Source organism: Nicotiana sylvestris, chromosome 1 (assembly GCF_000393655.2).
Source record: "Nicotiana sylvestris chromosome 1, ASM39365v2, whole genome shotgun sequence".
Taxonomy (NCBI): Eukaryota; Viridiplantae; Streptophyta; class Magnoliopsida; order Solanales; family Solanaceae; genus Nicotiana; species Nicotiana sylvestris.
Window position 1 is genome coordinate 63,868,701 of NC_091057.1, and position 21,404 is coordinate 63,890,104.

General features: G+C 38.5%; 1 protein-coding gene across 1 annotated transcript; it reads right to left on the reverse strand.

The window, feature by feature from the left end:
• Window positions 1-6,749: 6,749 nt before the first annotated feature.
• Window positions 6,750-7,174, reverse strand: LOC138870670 (secreted RxLR effector protein 161-like). Its single transcript, XM_070148498.1, has 2 exons — window positions 6,961-7,174; window positions 6,750-6,916 (listed from the first exon to the last, which is right to left on the reverse strand). The coding sequence occupies exons 1-2, from the start codon at window positions 7,172-7,174 to the stop codon at window positions 6,750-6,752; spliced, it is 381 nt and encodes a 126-aa protein (XP_070004599.1).
• Between the last annotated feature and the right edge of the window lie 14,230 nt (window positions 7,175-21,404).

A 21,404-nucleotide genomic window follows, 5' to 3' on the forward strand; every position in this document is an offset into this window, starting at 1 on the left:
TTCCCGTATTCCTACTATGACGGAAGACTGCCACTTCCATGAGTTGGACATCATTGCTCTTGATCTATCAGAGCGAGTGACTCTTCCCAGGGAAAGTTTTACATATTTTTACACGTATCCCTTTAATTTGGGTGCATTTTCTTTGAGCGGAGAGCTTGATTCCATGATTGAGGAGTTTTGCCTTCGCTACCAAATATGCTTGGCACAGGTAAGTCCTTCAGTGTGGAGGACGGTTGCCTACCATCGACGCTTGTGCCAGGAAATTGGAGAAGAGCTACTATTAGCTCGTATGATGAATCTTTACTCCCCCAAGATTTTTCGAGGGAGGGGGGCATGATAAACCTTTGCAAACGTAGCCACCATGCTCTGTTGATGAGCATGGACGATAGCGACCGTGGGTGGACGGAACGGTTCGTTGCAATTGCCACCAAGAATATCATTCTATCAACGACATTATCCTTTCCGACCGCTTGGAATCGTACTCGTAAGACCTTTATTCAGTATATTTTCCTTTGCTAAATATTCTTCTATGCCTGCATTGACTCTTCATCCTTTGTATGTTTCAGCAACCCCACCAGCGGTGTAAGGCCTGAACCGGTGGGTTCAGAAGATTTTGGACGTTACGACGCCCGAAATTCATTTGTGGAAAGAATTGTCCCTTAAGTACGGGTGGAAGGCCAAAAATCATGGTAATTCATACTCACCTTATTTCAATTTTTCAGGTGAAGAACTTGACTAATTTCTTCTATTTTTTTTCTTGAAATTAGGTTAACCTACGGGCTCAGTTATTATCCCCGAGGAGGACATTTTGGTTGATCTTACTGATGCAGCGAGGCTGCTTCAGGAGGCACTTACTCGAACAGGTGTCTCCGAGCCTATTTCGGGCACAAGTGTTTCATTACGGAGTCCCTGACTGGATAACAAGCAACCAAAGAGAAAAAGTTCTTTTGCGGCCGGGGAAAAGAATAAGTGGGCGAAGACTACTACCCCTGTGTCATCTCCGGAAGTTGTGATCACTAGCCCTCCTCCCGGGCCGATCATAAACACCATGATGATTGACAATAATGGAGAAGCCAGTGATGATGGGGCTTCTCTACACAGAAGGCGACGTTCATCATCAACTCAACAGAATGCTCCATCCGCTGAGTTAACTGATAGAATATAAGGGTTTACTAAACTCCATAGAGAACCAGGTTCTCTATCGTTTCCACTAGAACACATGCACACAACAGTAAGTAAATGACAAGAGGAAGTTTACGTGAAAAATTCCCAGCTCAACGGGATTACAAACCATGACCTACCCTTGTAGGATTTCAACTTCACTACTGAGCAATTTTTAAATTACAACCTATGCGACCTAGGAATTAACCTCTTAATCCCTTACTAACTTGTAATACTCTATTACAAGCCACTTTGTAATAACTCTATTACAAAGACTTTACAACTCGACTAACTCTAGCCAAGACTCAAACACACAGGTTTAAGATTTACAAAAAGGGTTCCTACAGAATGCTTCTAAACAAGCTAAGTAGTTAATACACTTGAAGAACTATTATAAAGTTACAACTCAACTAAGGACATACAATAACTTGATGTGGGAACTGGTCCGTAGTTGTTTTGTTCTTTGTTCTTGAAGCACTTGAGAATTACTTACTAGATGATCACGTGAGATGGTGAGAGAGCTTGAGTGAAATCTCTAAGTGTTCAAGTGATTTGTTTTACCTTCCTTGATTGCATTAATACATGTATGACATCACTTACAATGATGTAAGCAATGCAGGTAAAAAGCTTTCTACAAAAAGTTGACTGTTGCATTGTTCCTGTATTGTAGCGTGTGCAGGCAACAACATTTCCAGCTGGAGAGTTGACTTCATACAGTCACCTCGGGAGCTGGTAGGGACATTTTCCCTAGTTATTTATTCTACTCTAAAGAGTTGAACCATAACCCAAGATGAAACCCAACCTGGAACCTTGTGATCTTAAGGTCTTGAGAATTTTTAACAGGTTCCTTATCTAGTTCTTGACAGTAAGTTTGTTAGATCATCAAAACATTAAATAAAGTACTTATGACAAAGATACTTGTAAGCTATCAATTTTTCCCTTTTTGATAATGACAAACTCATAATTGAAAATCCCATAAAGAGTCACATAGAACTAGACAACAAACCAGAAAGACCTTAAGTTTCCCACTGAATCTTCCATTCCCCACTTAATCAGTGCATATCACGGAACTTCAAAGAGTTTCCCCCTGAATCTGCATTTTCCCCCTTACTTAGTGCACATCATCTTTATGCAAATTTAATCAATTCAATTATGCAAGAATCAATCTTCCCCCTTTTGTCATCATAAAAAGCACAGAACAGGTAAGCAGCATAAAGAAGTCTAGCGTGATTAACTCATGCCACTTATGTGCACACAACATGATAAAAAATAGAGACAAGAGAGCAATAGCATAAACAGCAAAAGGGAAATACTTGCATTAACCAAATTTGGACCTTTACAGGCGGGAGCAAAATCATTGTTACCATCCATAATTCCAAAATAAAACAAAACAAGTACCAAAAAAAATCACCAAAACACATTTAGAAGATGGACACTGGAAACTGGACATTGAGGTGACACTCTTTAAGGGACACTGGAGGAAGAGGGAGTGGAAGAGGAGGCAAGGGTTTGGAGGACAAGATCCATGCGAGCATTCGTGGACATTTGCTCACTGAGCAGTCTTTCTTTTAGGTCCTCCACCTGTTTACTAAGCTCAACGTTCTGCTTTGTCAGGCAAGCAACCTCTGAGTTGTGAGAACTAGAACCAGGTGCCTCTTGTAGCTGACTGTCAAGAATAGCGTTCCTAACCTTCAGCTTTCGGATCTCCTCTGTGGCACTATTTTGAGCGTTGATCAGTTGAGTGATCGTAGAGGTGCTTCCAACTCCTCCAACCTTTTCAATACACTCACACTCCTCAAGAGTGGTCTTGGAGAAGGTTTGCTTCTTGGTGCCCACTTTGGCCTGTCCGAGAGGCACCTTGAAGAATTTGAAGTCCTTTGTGAGTAGAAACCCATACGGTAGTCCATGGTTGCCATCTTTAAAGTTTGCCACCTTTTGCATATGCTCAATCATCATTCTAGGCAAATTCATGGTGGTAAAATTATCCAAGGCTTCCATAAGGAGCAGGTCAGTTTTGGACATAATAGATCTCCTCTCAGCGCGGGGAAACAACACTTTATTGACCATCTCAAAGAGCACCTGATATACTGGAAGGAGTGCCTTCTTATGCACCTGTTCCCCCTACTGGATTGCCTTTTCCTTGACAATGGCATTTCTAAAATTTGACATGCAGGCACCCCAAACAGACAACATTCCTTTAGTAGGAACACCCAGAATTGACCTCAATATGGCTGAGTCCATCACTATGTCCACCCTATTTATCAACGCACAGATTTGATCGCCTTCAACTGTGAAGAGGTCGGCATAAAAACTTCGCACCTCCTCCTTATATACTCTTGGAACAGTATTTGCAAACAAATGAGTCCATTAGTGGAAATCACAAATTTCTACTAACTATCTCATCCCAGCAAGCTCTATAATGTCAGGGGCAAATGTGCGGCCCTAGAGTACTTTCTGTTTACCCATGTCTAAACGTGTTGCTGTGGCAATGGGAGGGTCGATGAATTTTGATGATGTACTTATACTAACTTATCAATGTTCCATAATACCCAATTGGTTCCTATATTAGCTCGATCTATAGGTCGAGGAACCAGGTACCATACTTGTGGCTCTTCCCTCTTAGACTCAGACCCTTCTCCACCTTCCTCTACAACAACCCCTTCTGAAGAAATAGTGAGCATATTTTCTATTCCCTCCTTTTCATGTGGTTTCATGGAAATTTCAATAGAAGGAGGAGTGATACCTGTGAAATCGCAACCTGTCATGGTTGTCTCAGCCTTTCCATGACTAATCACTAGATTTTCACTAGAGGGATCATCCATGGAGAGATTTGATGTTTCCTAATTTTTTCCTTGAACCAAGTTCCCTTGTTCACCATGTTTACCCTGTTCACTTTGTTTGACCGGTGAGACTTGAGGAGGACAGGCATTCTCAGACTTGCTCGGAGTCATCTTCTCGTGACTGTGATAAGGAATAAAGTCGGAGTGGGTAGGAGAGGGAATGAAGTATGGAGGAGACTCTGCTTTAGGGTTTGGACTGGTGGTTGTGTTGGGGGAGAAGTCTGCCGTTGGAGTTCTAATTGGTGTGGACTCACTTAGAGAACTATCGGGTACACTGGGGGTTACTTGATTTTCAAACATGGTGAAGTTGTACTCGAAGAGTTTGTCCATTGAGAAGAGAGAAGACAAAGAGAAGGTTTCAAATTTTGGAAGTGAAGGGTTGTGATGTTTGATAGGCTTATTTATGATGAGGGATCAGTTCTGAAACGGTGGCAAATTTTGCTTCGGGAGTTGTATCGTTCAGAGCAGGTGAGACTCTTTGGATGAAAAGACAAAACTTAAAAAGATTGACACGCTGATGATGTGGCATTGTATTTGTCCATTTAAAATTGTGTATTAGAGAACAAAGAAGCTACTAACTTGTGTCAAGAGAACCAGGTTCCTTGACAGGTCTTGCAAGTGAGTTTAAACCCTTTTACTAGGATGTACTACAACATCTGCTTTGTAGTCATCATGCATATCTACCTGTAACCGTATAGAAATGAGTTAGACTTGGCCAGATAACACCTTAGCTAATTTTACTTGTATATGGCTTTCATAACCAATCATTGGGAACCAGGTCCTCTGTTGGGTAGTCCTAGGCGATTTTTCTCAAAATGTTTTCTTCTCAAGGCTTTGGTGAATATGTCAACAACTTGATTTTCAGCAATCAATGTACTTGGACCTCTTGAGTTGGACTGTTTTTAGTCATGATTATGTGCACTTGTATTGTCGCACAAGAGTGGTACACAGTTAATATATACCCCAAGGTCTTCCATTACTGCTTGATCCACGACAATTGAGCACAGTAGAAGGCAACTTCTACATATTCTACTTCAGCGGTTGAGAGTGCCATTGAATTTTGCTTCCTTGTACCCCATGAGATAAGACAGGAACCCAGAGAGTGTGCCATTCCAGATGTGTTTTTCCTATCCACTAGATAACTTACACATTTAGCATCAGCATACCCAATGAGATAAAGTCATCGCTTGAGGGATAGTAGAGAACCATGTCCTATGTTCATTTAATACATCTCAAAATTCTTTTAGCAACTCTCAGATAAGACTCCTTTGGATTTGACTGAAAACTTACACAGAAACCCACTCTGAAAACAATGTCTGGTCTGCTTGTAGTGAGATACAAGAGTGATCCAGTGATGCCTTTATGCAGGGTTTGATTTACAGGAGAACTAGGTTTACCCATGTCTAAACGTTTTGCTGTGGCAATGGGAGGGTCGGTGAATTTTGATGATGTACTTCTGCTGACTTATCAATGTTCCATAATACCCACTTGGTTCCTATATCAGCTCGATCTACAGGTCGAGGAACCAGGTACCATACCTGTGGCTCTTCCCCCTTAGACTCAGACCCTCCTCCACCTTCCTCTACAATAACCCTTTCTGAAGCAATAGTGAGCATATTTTCTATCTCCTCTTTTTCATGTGGTTTCATGGAAATTTCAACAAAAGGAGGAGTGATACCTATGGAATCACAACCTGTCATGGTTGTCTCAGCCTTTCCATGACTAATCACTGGATTTTCATTAGAGGGATCATCCACGAAGAGATTTGATGTTTCCTAATTTTTTCCTTGAACCAAGTTCCCTTGTTCACCATGTTTACCCTGTTCACTTTGTTTGACCGGTGAGACTTGAGGAGGACAGGCATTCTCAGACTTGCTCAGAGTCATCTTCTCGTGACTATGATAAGGAACAAAGTCGGAGTGGGTAGGAGAGGGAATGGAGTATGGAGGAGACTCTGCTTTAGGGTTTGGACTGGTGGTTATGTTGGGGAGAAGTCTACCGCTGGAGTTCCAACTGGTGTGGACTCATTGAGAGAACTATCGGGTACGTTGGGGTTACTTGATTTTCAAACATGGTGAAGTTGTACTCGAAGGGTTTGTCGATTGAGAAGAGAGAAGACAAAGAGAAGGTTTCAAATTTGGAAGTGAAGGGTTGTGATGTTTGATAGGCTTATTTATGATGAGGGACCAGTTCTGAAATGGTGGCAAATTTCGCTTGGGGAGTTGTATCGTTCAGAGCAGGTGAGACGCTTTGGATGAAAAGACACAACTTAAAGAGACTGGCATGCTGATGATGTGGCATTGTATTTGTCCATTTTAAATTGTGTATTAGAGAACAAAGAAGCTACTAACTTGTGTCAAGAGAACCAGGTTCCTTGACAGGTCTTACAAGTGAGTTTAAACCCTTTTACCAGTATGTACTGCATTATCTACTCTATAGTCATCATGCGTGTCTACCTGTAACGGTATAGAAATGAGTTAGACTTGTCCAGATAACACTTTAGCTAATTTTACTTATATATGACTTTTATAACCAATCATTGGGAACTAGGTCCTCTGTTGGGTAGTCCCAGGTAATTTTTCTCAAAATGTTTTCTTCTCAGGGCTTTCGTGAACATGTCAACAACTTGATTTTCAGCAATCAATGTACTTGGACCTCTTGAGTTGGACTATTTTTTGTCATGATTGTGTGCACTTGTATTGTCGCACAAGAGTGGTACACAGTCAATGTATACCCCAAGGTTTTCCATTACTGCTTGATCCACGACAATTGAGCATAGTAGGAGGCAACTTCTACATATTCTGCTTCAGCCATTGAGAGTGCCATTGAATTTTGCTTCCTTGTACCCCATGAGATAAGACAGGAACCCAGAGAGTGTGCCATTCCAGGTGTGTTTTTCCTATCCACCAGATAACCTACATAATCAGCATCAGCATATCCAATAAGATAAAGCCATCACCTGAGGGATAGTAGAGAACCATGTCCTGTGTTCGTTTAAGACATCTCAAAATTATTTCAGCAACTCTCAGATAAGACTCTTTTGGATTTGATTGAAAACTTGCACAAAAACCCACTCTGAACACAATGTCTGGTTTGCTTGCAGTGAGATACAGGAGTGATCCAGTGATGCCTTTATGCATGGTTTGATTTACAGGAGAACCAGGTTTACCCATGTCTAAACGTGTTGCTGTGGAAATGGGAGTGCCGATGACTTTTGATGATGTACTTCTGCTGACTTATCAGTGTTCCAGAATACCCATTTGGTTCCTATATCAGCTCGATCTACAGGTCGAGGAACCAGGTACCACACCTTGAACTGCATCAATGGCTCTATTTTCAAGCTTAATATTGTTGTAATCGTGAGATTAAGTTCCTCGCTAATGGATGGAGAAGTAGTTGTAGTATCTTTACTGGATTCCTTGACATGAATCATCAAGTCTGCCTTTCTATTTTCCATGTCAACAACTTCACCTGGAATCAACAAGAGTTCTCCATCTTCATCATCATTCCTATTCCTTTTTTAGATGAGTAACCCAGGAAGATTCCTTCATCTCTTTTAGCATCAAACTCTTCAGGATGATCCTTGTCATTGTTGAAAACATATCATTTGCAGCCAATTGTCCTCAACTGAGTCAGCACTTGGTGAAGGCATTTGTAGTTACTTTATCAATTAACATTAATCATGCCATATCTTTAAGAGTCCTGTTCTTCCTTCCCACATTTTTATTTTGCTGCGATGTTCTTGGAGCTGAGAAGTTGAGTAATCCCACTTTCAATACAGAATTCATCCACTCTGGCATTATCAAAACTTGTTCCATGATCTGATCTAATGCAAGCCACATTTGTTCCCGTCTTCACTTAGATCTTCTTGATAGATCCCACAAATACATGAAAAGTCTCATTCTTGGTTCTGAGGAACAGAGTTCAGGTGAACCTGGAGTATTCATTCAATATCAAGATATATCTTCTTTGTCATATGCTTAGCACCCTCATTGGTCCACATAGATCCATATAAAAAAGATCAAGTGGCCTTAAGGTGCTGACTTCCCCTTTTGGGCTTGTAGAAAATCTGACATGCCTTCCTCTTGGACAAGCATCACACATTTTTGTTCTTTGAAGCTCGACTTGTGCAGACCACGAACCAGGTTCTTCTGGTCTGGATTATTCAGTAGTGAAAAACTTGCATGCCCCCAGCCTTTTGTGCCATAGTTCAACATCGATATCAACAACTCTCCAACAACTTAGATCACCACTTTGCAGAGACTTACAATCAGCAACTCAAAAATTCTTGTATCTTTAGGCTACAAGCATCACCTCCCCAGTCAAAAAATTTGTGACTGTGCATATTTTGGACAAGAATTTCACTTTATTTCCTTTGTCACATATCTTCCAACTCTTAAAGTGTACCTTTTTAGCTATTTACAAAGGGTACACTCTCTCCTAGCAGGGCTTTCAGTGAAAGAAGATTGATCGTATTTCTAGTCATGTGCCTTGAGCAGCCGCTATCTATATATCATTGTTGGTTGCTCCCCTTCAGTGCTCCCTTCACAAGGAAATCAAGGGTTAGATTTAGGAACCCAAACGAGTTTGGGTCCCTTGTAATGAGAGAAGGGATGAATGAGTGCTCTTTTAGTCCAAGTAAGCAGTATGTGTTTCCAATTTGACGAACTAGGTCCTCTAGCATTAGTTACTCTATCGGTAAAGACTTTATTTTTCTGATGAGATTGAACCTTGGCCATGCAATTTTCCTTGAGGTGTCCATTATTACCACAGTAGGTACATAGCCAATTTCCGGTTAGAGTAACATACTTGCTATGAAGGTTGTAGGGAATCTTTTCCCTTTGAAACCCAATCCCCTGCGTGTTTCCCCCGCTGTTGGTGTACATGGCAGTGATAGCATTAGAGGACCAGGTCTATTTAAGCAATTTTTCAAGGTCACTCTTCACTTTACCGAGTTCTTCCTGGAGCTGTTTGTTTTTCTCAAACTCAGCACACAGACTGGTCTTCACCAAATTTAACTCATTTTCAAGCTTAATGTGTGCCTCACTTGGAACTTCCTTTCCCTTTTCAAAGTTTCCAGGCCTACTTTCCATTTTAAGTTCCTCAATTGTCTCTTTTAAGTCTACTACCACCACTACTTGGTCATCTCTCTCTTGCTCAATGATAGCAACTCTCTCAGTTAAAGTTTCTTTTTCTTTACTTACACACTCAATGGTTTCTTTTAAGTCCACCACAACAACCATTAGATCAAGTCTTTCATGTTCTATACTGGTAATTTCTCATCTAAGGCATCCTTTTAATTTTTCAGGTTCTTTGTTGTTTCTTTTAAATCAACTACAATGACTACTACGTCATCTCTGGTTTGTTCACCTTCCCCTAATTCCATAGCTAATGCATCTTTATCATTTATGAGATTATGGTACACATCAATTAATACATTTGCTAATGACATGAGCTTTTTAGGAGAGTAAGATTTCAGATTTCTCTAAACATCCAGAAAATTTACCTCATCACTGTTGTCATCTTCATCGTCATTAGATTGAGCCATTAAAGCAAAGATTGAATCATACTCAGTTGTTTCATTTTCCACTGCCATCATTGAACTACCACCATGATCGTTTCTTCTTCAGATTCGCTGGAGGAGTCTCCCCATACAGTAAGAGCTTGATTTACAACATTGTCAACATCATTCTTTCTCTTGAAGCATTTATCAGGAATCAGGTTCCTCTTGGCTGCTTTGTCAAAGTTGTTATTGTACTGATCTTGCTTTAGGAGAGGGAAATCATTGATGAAGTGTCCTGGCCTGCCACATTTATGACATAGGTCATAATTTCTTGGTTTGCTTGAACTTCCTCTTTTCGAAATGCCTCAATTCCTGCGAACCATCTTCTAGAATCTGCTTGTCAAGTAAGCCATATCACTATCCTTGCCACTTGAATCATTGTTGTCTGTCTTTAGTGTTACACCCCATGTTTTTGTATGTGAAAGTATGTCGTAAGTCAATTGATGTAAGCTCGGAAATGAGATCTTCTTTGAAAGTATATAAAGTGATTTAATGTTGTTACACCCCGTACTTCACACATCACTGCCATTATAGGATTATCTAATGTAAACTCAAAAAGGACAAAATTCTTCTACAAGGATAAGAAAGGTTTACTGAAGTCTGTCGACGCCCCCTTTTTCCCTCCTTAAAAGAAGGCGAAATCGGGTTTACGACATTATGGGCAAAACAACTCTTATTCCCTTTTGAGGAATCGGGTTATGGAATTTGAAGAGTCGACACCTAATGATTATAGTGCATTAGGACACTTTTAGAGAAAAGAAGAAGATTTTTGGAAGAAAACCAGAGTTCGGGTAAGGGCTTGAGATTATCTCGAGGGGAAGGTGTTAGGCATCCCTCAAGATCCACTAGTGTGGTTCCCGGCCGTACTTAGCTGTGACTTTAAGAAGAGTAGAAGTAACAGACAATGTTTGCACATAAGAAATATAAACAAGTTGACAATTTTGAAAGAAGAAAGACACAAGTGATTTTTTTTTGGAAAAAAGAAAGCTTAGTTTGAGGAAAACATTAATTTAAATGAAGGAAAAGCAAAGAAAATGGTCCTAGGTTTAACTATAATATGGATCACTTCGATGCAATACCCAACAATCATTCTCACATCAGATATTAGCGCACCGGTCATCATCTCCATATTCTACCCTTCCCACCCCGTAGAGGTTATTTTAAGCGTGTGTATTGGTCACAAGTGCTTAGTGCGTGCTATTACCCGTCCCGTCCTATAGGTCCTAGAGGGTATTTAGGATCGCTATTCCTATGAGGTGAGGGCTAGGTTGAACCCTTAGGTTTAAAGGTCAAAACACTAGGCGACATGCAAAAACAAATAGGACTTCATGTAAGGAATCATATAAAGGCATGTAAAAGGCTCAAATATCCCTCCACAGAAGGACACATGATTAGCACGTCTCAATCACATTTAAGGTCTAAGGAAATGAGAGTTAAAAGCTGGAATGTGCGATAATATGTTAAGATAGGAGTTGAAGAGTTTAAACAGAATTTGCAAAAGGAGTTGGACGCACACTTTCTGAACTTGAGAAAAGGCAGGAGATACGTAACAGTTTAGAAATCAGAGAAAGCATTTTAAACATACTCAAAAATATATGATAGGGCATAGCAGGTATAGTATTCTGTTATGAAAATAATTTCGGACAGAAGAGGTAGAAAAATGTTTAGCACAGATGTAAAACCATTCAGAAGTGTAAAGCTGAGAGCATATAAGTATATTAGTTTTTGAACTATAGTTTTGGAAAATTACAGAAGACATAGTGTCCTGATGAGTTTTAGGAAAAAAAAAGTAACACAATTCTGGAAAAGGTAACTAAATAGAAAGTATTTGCACAAATATGATTATTTAGAAAATAGGACAGGAGTTTAGTAAGAACCAAGCGGATCTCAGAGAAGGGAAACAAATTCGGACAGTTCAAAGATGTTGAATGGTTTAAACATGATAAGCCGGTTAATCGATTTTATCCGGCCTAAGGCTTGCCTAGGCGCTGTTTAATCATAAAAGAAAGTGGACGTGCATACTTATTTTCCAGTTTTAAAAGAAGCCTGTTAACCAGACTTATGTCTGTTAAACAAAATTAGTGAAGTATTCAACAGTTGCAAATACAGCCCTATATACATGATATCTAATGCACACAAAGGTCCTAAAGCATGGCATCTAAATACAATGGCAGCATTGTTGATTATTAACTGTTTGTGGTTATAAAATAAATAACAAGCTGATAGTAAGAGAGCTTAAAGACAGGACCTCTAGTTGTATGAGATGTATGCCCCTAGAAATGGTTTCTATTGCACAAGTAGGTAAGTAAAATCCTATAGACATGTTCTCTACCCATTACTTAAAGCTAAGCATGCATAATCCCACCCAATTGCACTATAAACACCATTGTTCATTACAAGTTATTACAGACCAATGTGATTAAATTACAGTAGTGAAGAGTAAAAATAAGAAGTTAATCTATAGGGAGCCTTTAGCCAGGCCCAAATAATCCTCACTTCTTTCGAGTTTCACAGCCTTCACCAAGAGTTTGGGTACGGCAAAGTTCCCTAGGGGTTTCTTGAGACCCCGGCCAATACCAGGCACCCAAAACAAATCACCCTTGATAAGTGTGAGTGTGGAATTGCCAACCTTGTGCATCAAAGTTCAGTGGGTGCTCAAGGCTCCCAAAGCAATGCTTACACTAAGGGGGCAAAACCTAATTTCTAAGAGTGGTGTGATTGTGATGGAATTTGAAGGAATTAAGTTGAAAACAGTTGGAAAAGGTTTTACATGAAGAATAATTTGAGAAGACAGTAACAGAAGAGTGAAAGAGTCAATTGAAGATGACCAGTTTTGAAAACAAAGAGTTATACAATATTCAGGGAACACAAACAAGGGCCCGGGAAAGGGAACAAATAGCTCTCAAACAAGAAAACCAGTCACACATGCATAGCACATTAAAGAGAAGTTCTTTTATAGCAAACAAGCATGCTTCAAACTAGGAGTCTGGTTCTTACAGCACCAGACACCAATTAAAGTCAACCTCAGGAAGAGGTTTTAGGGCTATTAAGTAGCCAAGAGGGCCTTAAACACATACTAGTAATGTACAGGAGTAAAGAAAAATATACATTGAGATAGAAAAGGGGGTAGTGAACATGCCAAGTCAAGCTAAGCATACTAATTAACACAGATACATGCTAGTTGCAGTAAGAACAACAGAACCATAGGTAGAAGCGCACAAGAAACAAAAAGAAGTGCAACACCAGTAGAAGCATATTGTTTTGAGGCTGTAACTTAAACAGAAGACATACCAGTTGAAGATAATGCAACACAGAGCAATAGTGGACAATAAGGTGCAAGGAAGTGAGCAATAGTGTACAGAGAGTATGCAGAGAGAAGGGCAGCAGTGTGCAGAGAAGTGAGCAGCAGGCAGACCAAAGTAAGCAGCTTAGTATAGGCCAGCAGAGTGGTAAAAGTAACCAGGATTACTCAATCTTGGCCTTCAGCCGATTGAGTGATCAACATTCAAATAGAAAAACGAGAGAAGTTTGTGTAGAAACAATAGAGAGCAATATGTTTAGTGTGTAAAAGAGAGAGTTCAGAATGAGGAGTTTTATTCGTGTCTGTGTGTAAGTGATATGCAATGTGTTTGTTGATGTCCCGCCAAGAGAATGGGGGAGGGGTAATTATAGTACTGAATATGAGTAAACAAACAAGGCAGCAGTCCCTTAATTAAGGGACTGGTATCAATCATAATCCAGTCAGTAGTTGGACTGCCCTTTAATTAAGGGATCCCAAATCAAACGGTAATAATCAGTCATTTGAAAGGAAAGAAATCACAAAGTAAGGTATAATCACATAAGGAAACAGAGTAGCATAAAGCATGTAATAAGGACTAAATACATGACCATCCAATTAAGGAAATAGGTCAGGCAAATCAATCAACAAATTGGTGTACATATATAAGGCAAAATATCATCGTAATTCTGAAAGAATAGTTTTCAAAATAATGATCGAGATTGAAAACCTTAGGAAATCAGTATTAATTGAGGAAAGTATCCCATAAATTAAGGAAGAAATTCAAACTATAGGAAAATACGCGGAATCACCATTTGAAAGCAAGTATCACAGTCTCAAAGAGGGTTCGAAGAATCAGTATAAAAATCACCATGCAAGCAATAAGAGAAACTTTAAGTGAAGAACGCAGAATGGTAGGGGAATGAAACACTGACAACAAAATCAAAGCAAGGAGCATAGAACTCGGAGAAGAACCCAGAAGAACACAAGACAAACAAATAACGCAAACACAAGCAGACAAAGTTAGAGTTTCATCAGACTTAACCAAAAATGTTTAGAAAATAGTACTGAAAATCACAAATTAGTACTCAAAATCAAAAATAAAGTGATTTCGAAAAGGGGTCAGAAGCCCTAGTTTCAAAAAGGGAACAAAATCGTTTAAAACTGGAGTAATCGTAAAGATTGAATAGAAAATAGTGCAAAACATAAAGGTACACGTTAAAATCGTTAAAAGAAATCAGAGATTTGAGGGGTTTGGGTTAAGATTAGGGTTTCATAAGAAACCAGTGAGAGGGGTAAGAGAAACTTGGTCGTGAAGCCCAAAGATAATGGTGTCTTTAGCATCTTCGAACCAAAATCATTGGAGAAAGGCCGGAATCGGACCCCCGGCGAGGTTTCAACGACCATCTTCATGGTGGAGGCTTATGGGGTTTCAAACCTTGGAGAGAAGCAACGATACAGGATCCATAGTGGCTAGAGGTCGAGAGAAGTGATGACGGAGCATGGTCGGAGAGGCGATGAAGCTCGTCGGAGAAGGAGGAGGGAACCACAAGGTTCTAGAGAGAAGGGAGAGCATCGGTTAGAGAGAGAGTGAGATAGAGATAGAGACCGATCTCTGAGAAATAAGGGGTCGGGTCTCAATTGAAATTGGGTCGAATTGGGGTGCAATTTGGGTTGTAATTGAAATGCAACTGGGGCTAGGTTTTAAATAGCCACTTTTCCCCTTTCTATTTTATAAAAATAGTAATAACGGTTTTAAAAGCAAATTAAAAATACTAGGTAGGCAAATATTATATAAATATTAGTTTTAAAAATATTGTAGCAAATTTTATTGTTATAAAATGCTATTAATTACAAAATAGGCTATAATTGCAATTATATGCAATTTAGATTCAAAAATGCCAAATAAATTGGTAAAAATATGCAAAAATCACCTTAATTATATTTTGGTGTAAATATGAGAATGAAATAAGTTATTCATCAAAAATGATAATTTTTTAAGAATAGTTATTGGATTTTGTGGTATTAAAATAGGCAGTAAATTGGTTTAAAAATCACAAAAAATACCAAAACTCTTGGGTGTGCTTATATATACACATATATGCTATTTTAAAAATATTTTGGGTATAAAATACATAGGAAAAAATTGGGTATCAACAAAGTCTTAAGTAAGTTAAGATGAATATGAGACTTGTTAATCATGATTTAAATGAGTTTAAAGTCATGATATGACTATATATGATGTTGGGATATGAAATATAAAGTTTGGGAAAAATCAGATTTAAGTTGCGGAAAAGCCGACTAAGGATTTGCCTTGTAATAAAGCGTTTTGAGCAATACATTTCATGTGTTATATGAGGTCGTTATGGGACAAATTATATACCAAAACGAAGATCTTGGAACCTAGTTTCCAAAGGTCTAAACTATTTATTCATATGACATCGGGGTAGAGAAATATGAATTTATAAATATGGGTCGCCAAGTCACGTCACCGCACTTCGGAGAAACTGAAAGTTTTATAGGCCAGGTTGCGACAGAGTTTTCCCCCACTATATTGAGAGTTACATGGAGATATTTATAGTGAATTAAGCCCTATGTGTCTAGTTTCCCACTCTGCAAACCGTTTGTCAATATTATATCGGAGTAGAGAGATATAAGTGTCCGAAGTGGCACTGCTCAAGCTGCCGAGCAGGCAGATTACCCACCTGCTTGGAGAATTGAGGCGGTGGTCTTATCCCCTTATATATCGTTAACAATACAGATTTTACTCACACCAAAACAATCTCAACATCTCCAAAACCCTCCCTAACATATCCCAAGATTCCAAGAACCAAACTCAACTCAAATCAACTCAAATCATCATCAAAGGTGTTAAAGACTACATGAGAATGCTTCTATGGTGTTGTAATGTGAGTGAGGGCTATTATGGGCTAAGTTGAGATAGGATTTCAAGTTTTAACTACTGTCCAAGGTATGTATAATGTCTTCTTGATTATTCCTAAGGATAATCTTGTGTTTGTTGTATTTTTTGAGTGAAAAATCATAAGATGCACTTGAAGGAACATAGGATATGGTTGTCTTTTTAGTGGACTGCTTTGTGGCTAAATATATGGTTTGTGGTGGCTGGAAATTGTGAGAAATAATTTAATAATGTTGTGTCTGCTGTTGTTAAGCTTTTTTAGGTGTTAATTAAGTTGATTGAAGAAGAAAAGATGAAAAACAAGTGATTGACGATAAAAATTAAGGTGTTTGATGTATGGGGCTGTTTTGGAAGGCATTTTGTGGATGTTTTAAACTAGAAATAATATGGTACATATAAGTATGATGTTCTTAAGGTTTTAAACTAATTTATGGAATACGATTTGGATTCAATTCATATCTTTTTATGAGTAAAAACGAGCTTGCCGCTCAATATGATTGTTAAGTTAATCGGAGAAACTCATATTGGATTATATTGTTGTTGTTGCTATTGTTGGTTATAGTTGTTGTTGTTGCTATTGTTGGTTATAGTTGTTGTTATTGGGCTGTTGATGACCCTTAGTGGTCTTTGGGATGTATTAAAAATAAGGGACTTGCTACCCGATTTTCCTAAAGCCATACGACTAGCCAAATACGATGGTATGACATTATATGTTAACAACAATATCATTTCACTTGTTGTAGATGCAAGACGTTGTGTTGAGCTTGGTTGAGTAATAAGGAAGATATCATACAGGTATGTTAAGGCTATTCATTCTTTTCTTTTGGCATGATCCATATGATACAACGAAACGAGCAAGCACGTAAGCTTCACAAATGATTCTATTCTTAGAAGTACTAGGGTTGCCTATCTTCTTGATTTCTCATATGTCCTACTATCATATCGTTTGTTCATGGGTCTCATGACATTTTGAGATATCTTATTGACTTACTTCATTATGCATTGCATTTATTTATATATATTATATTGACCCATGACCAGATGGCGTTATATATGCGTATAGTATATGTATATGGGGTATGGGAAAAGGTTATGGCGTTATATACACACCACCACCTGATCAGTTGGTATACATTGATGATTTTTCCCACATAGGTCGAGATGATATGATGAGATGCCCTCAGAGTCTTGATGATGTTATGTACGCATATACTTATGCATGGTATGACATTTACATGCACATGCATGACATTATAAATGTTTTATGATTCACAGAGCTACTCAGACTTACAGGTTGAGTACTTAATCCATATTTCTTTCATGTCTTTTATATACTACTTTTCATTCCTTACATACTCGGTACGTTATTTGTACTGACGTCCCTTTTGTCGGGGATGCTACTTTTCATGCCCGCAGGTCCTGGAAGACAGGTTGACAGTCCTCTTAGTAGGCTCAGCTCAGCAAAAGGTGTTGGTGCACTACACTTGCTCCAGAGTTTCCTATTTGATCAGTATGATTTGGACATGTATTGACTGGTATAGCGGGGCCCTGTCCCAACCTTTATGATATTTATGTACTCTTAGAGGCTTGTAGATAGATGTCAGGTATATAGATACTTGTATGGCCTTGTCGGCCTATGTTTTGAGTTTACAAATAATCATGCCAGCCTTATAGGCCCGTATGTCACATGTATAAGTTTCTATATCATGTTGGGTCATCCTATGTCTAGTATTCCCTTATGTTTTATTCTGATTATCTCATGACGGCCCTTTTGGCCCATTTACCAATGATAGTACGATAAGAAAGATATATTATGTTGGCACTCGGTTGAGTAAGGTATCGGGTGTCTGTCGTGGCCCTTCGGTTTGGGTTGTGACAAAAGTGGTATCAGAGCAGTTCTACCTAGGGAGTCTACAAGCCGTGTCTAGTAGAGCTTGTTTAAGGGTGTGTTATGCACCACACTTATAAGCATGAGGCTACAGGGCATTTAAGACTGTCACTCTTTCTTCTTACTCTAGATCATGTGGTAGAGCTCAGTTCTAAGAATTCAAACTCCTAAATTCTATTTTATTCATAATACAACAATATCTACATTCAGAAAGATAGTTGGTTAGAGATTAAAGGTGGCTACGAAAGAGTTGAGTCAGAGGAACTCGATTTTGCATCATGTTTATGATGAGTAAATGTGAGGTCTTCAACAGATCATGTGTGTACTAAGATGTGTAAGCTTCTTGATAATGAGCCCTAAGGCAAGAATATTTATCTACTCATATGGTAAAAACCAATAAAAGAATCGGAAGGTAGATACAAGTTTCAGCAAGTAAAAGAAGCAAGGTGAAGAAGCGTACGAGGTACCTAGTTAATGAAGATTAACAATATTTACAATTCAAGCAGAGAAATATAAGCATTCTGAGTTACTTTCGACAGTAACGGAGATATATACAATTAGCCACTCCCATCTTAATTATGCCCTATGGGAGCTGACAGATATAGTTTAAGAGAAGGATGGGATATCAGGATCAAGTTAGGGTTAGAGTAACCCAAAATTTTGGATGGATTGTTAGCATTAGTTGATATTTCCGAAGGATAGTGCAAATGTGGTAATAGATCTCCTTGTGAGACACCCAGATAGTGAACTCTAATATATTATAATCATATATGAATACTAGAATATTTAGAAACTTTAGAAGATAGGCAGTGAGATCCTAGAAGGGATAAATATTTACCTTAGTATGACTGGTGACTCCAGTCCTGAGTAAAAAAAGAAGGGAGAATGTTAGGCATTCCGAAGAGCCAGTGAGAAGAAGTAAGGGGAGCTAAAAGTGAAAGAATGTTTTGTTGAAGTTTTTAGAATAAAGTGATAGACAAAAATATTAGCTCGAGAATAAAAAGAGAGTGAATTACGCATTATGAGTAAGATGTGATTAATGGATGATAACGGTAAATCAAAATATGACATAGTGACAAAGTCTATAGTCAAGTGAAGGAAAAGAAAAGATGTGACAGGCCTTGAGGCAATAAAAGCATATAAGCCATAAAGTCATAGCCCCATTTGAAAAAAATGAGTTGGTGACTCCAACGTGATTACCCGAAGGAAAAGTTAGACCCCCGAAATAATAGAAATCAGTATGGGCTAGTGAACAAGATAAGTTGAACATGAATTATGGACCGAATGATTTGATAATAGTCGGCATCAAGAGAATTTCATAGATTACGTTCTAGCGATAATAGAATGGACAACAGAAGAATAACCTTTAAAGGTCATTCAGGAATATGCTTCCCTAAAGCGAGCACTGTAAGCAAAGTTAAGCTTAAGGTACTAAGTATGCCAGTTACACTAGGTGTTACCCTCGTAAGTAAGGAATTCAGGTATCCTTGGTACATAAGGGTTACTGCAAGGTGAGTAAGAGTCCATGAAGATGTGAGAAGACTCCAAATATTAAGATGTAACTATGGAATAGTAAATAAAGAATGCGGTAAAAAGGTTAAAGGAATGAGATTGCATCTATTCAGATCCTACAGATATGATACCACTCTAGAACATTATGCAAGCACGATGCCGAGGAGAGGCAGTAAGGATTCCAGCACAAGATGTTATTGATAAATAAGTGCAAATGAACACTTGATACATAAGGAGTCAGTGCGAGAGGTAAGTTAAGACTAGTTGAGGAAATAAGGAAGTAGGCTTCAACTTAAGCATAGTGACATAAAGATGAAATGGTCTTGTAACAACAGTATCACAATAACATTATATGCAATCTATAAGAAAGTGGCACCTATGGTGGCTAATGAACGGGAAGAAGAAAAAAATCAAAAGGTGATATTCAAGATCATATGAGTTGCATGGAATTCCAACATATGAGGGCACTAAGATAAGCCAAGTATTCATGCAACAAGTGGCAGAATGACCCAGAAAAGCTATTGCTTACATTTAAAGACAACTGAGAAGGCACAAAAGGAAATCTATGATGCTACCAAGTAAAGGAAGGTTTTGAGTAGTATGAATCGATATGTGTAGGTCGCACGCTAAAGTATCGTATAGCGACAAGGTTTTAGGTAGATAGGAGTAAAGGTGTGAAAATGTGAGTGAGAAGGTGACGAGAATAGGTAAGGCCTTGAGATTAAGCCCATCAAAACAAGAGAGCTGATGGTTTCTATAAGCTATAGAAAGCTCGGTACATTCTGAATGAACTCAGAGGAGTATAAGATAGGAGCAATTAGAAGAGATGAAATGCTGCCTTGGTAGTAGAATAAGGGTGTAATTGTGATAAATAAGAGGATGACGTTTGGGCCTTTGATTGAGTAATGATTTAAATAAAAGGGATTTCATGGATGGCACGGTATTAGAATACCCCCATAAGATGAATCACATTTGGATGATATGAAGTACGGTTATTGAAGTATAGTATCACCCTTAGGTGGATCAGGAAAATCACTTCAAATGTTCCTCAATGAGACGTGAGCCCTAGTGATAATGTATTACGTCAGAGGTGATGGTTAGAGCTAGTGAAAGACTATGATGTTGATATTTTATACAATCTAAGGAAGGTGAATGTAGTAGTCGATGCCCTCAGTCGTAGATCTATGGGTAGCCTATCATATTTACAGCTAGAGAAGAGTGAGATAGCTTGTGAGATTCATCAGCTAGCTAATCTTGGAATTCGATTACTAGATTTAGGTGGTACCAGAGTTACTATTTAGGACATGGAAACATCCTCTTTAGTAACTGGAGTGAAGGAATGCAGTATGAAGATCCTGTGCTAGATCATTACAGAGATACAACCTCTCAAAAGGAGAAGACACCATTTGAAATTACAGGAGATGGAGTCCTCAGATATCGGGGTCGATTATATGTTTCTAATATGGAAAGGTTGCGCCAATAGGTTATGGGATAAGCAGTGAGAAAGTAACCTAGAGTTGTGTAGCACACCTTGATAATAATAAACCTAAGTAAGTGTTATAGTATTATATGACCTAATTAGATGCAATAAAGCCATAAGTACAAATAACCAAGGCTAGGAAACAAAATATAGCAATAGTTGTAAGTTCGGCAAAGTACCAAGCAAAGAACATCTTTACACCTATATATGCTCCGAGGGACATCTTATCATAGTTCTGTATATGTTCACAAAGTGAGACAAAGATATTAGCAAAAAGCTGGAAAAAAAAGAGAGAGAGAAGATCCGCACATAAAAGGACATAGTCATACATGTTGCATCACAGAAGGTAGTCAAAGTTACGGGATTGGAAGAATTTCGATCACAAGTCGTGATGTGAGAAGAGGCCTAAAGGGGGGAATGCCCTGGTCATTAAATTTATTCATAGAACAATTGCCTATATGGTAAGGACAATATTAAAGTATTCACAAGATCTATAGGTTATGAGACTGATAAGCACATCAGTCAACATTCGAGGACAAATGTTCCAAAGAAGGGAATGATGTTACACCTCATATTTTTGTACGTGAATGTATGTCGTAAGTCAATTGATGTAAACTCAGAAATGAGATCTTCTTTGAAAGTATATAAAGTGATTTAATACTTTTACATCCCGTACTTCACACATCACTGTCATTATAGGATTGTCTAATGTAGACTCAAAAAGGACAAAATCCTTCTACAAGGATAAGAAAGGTTTACTGAA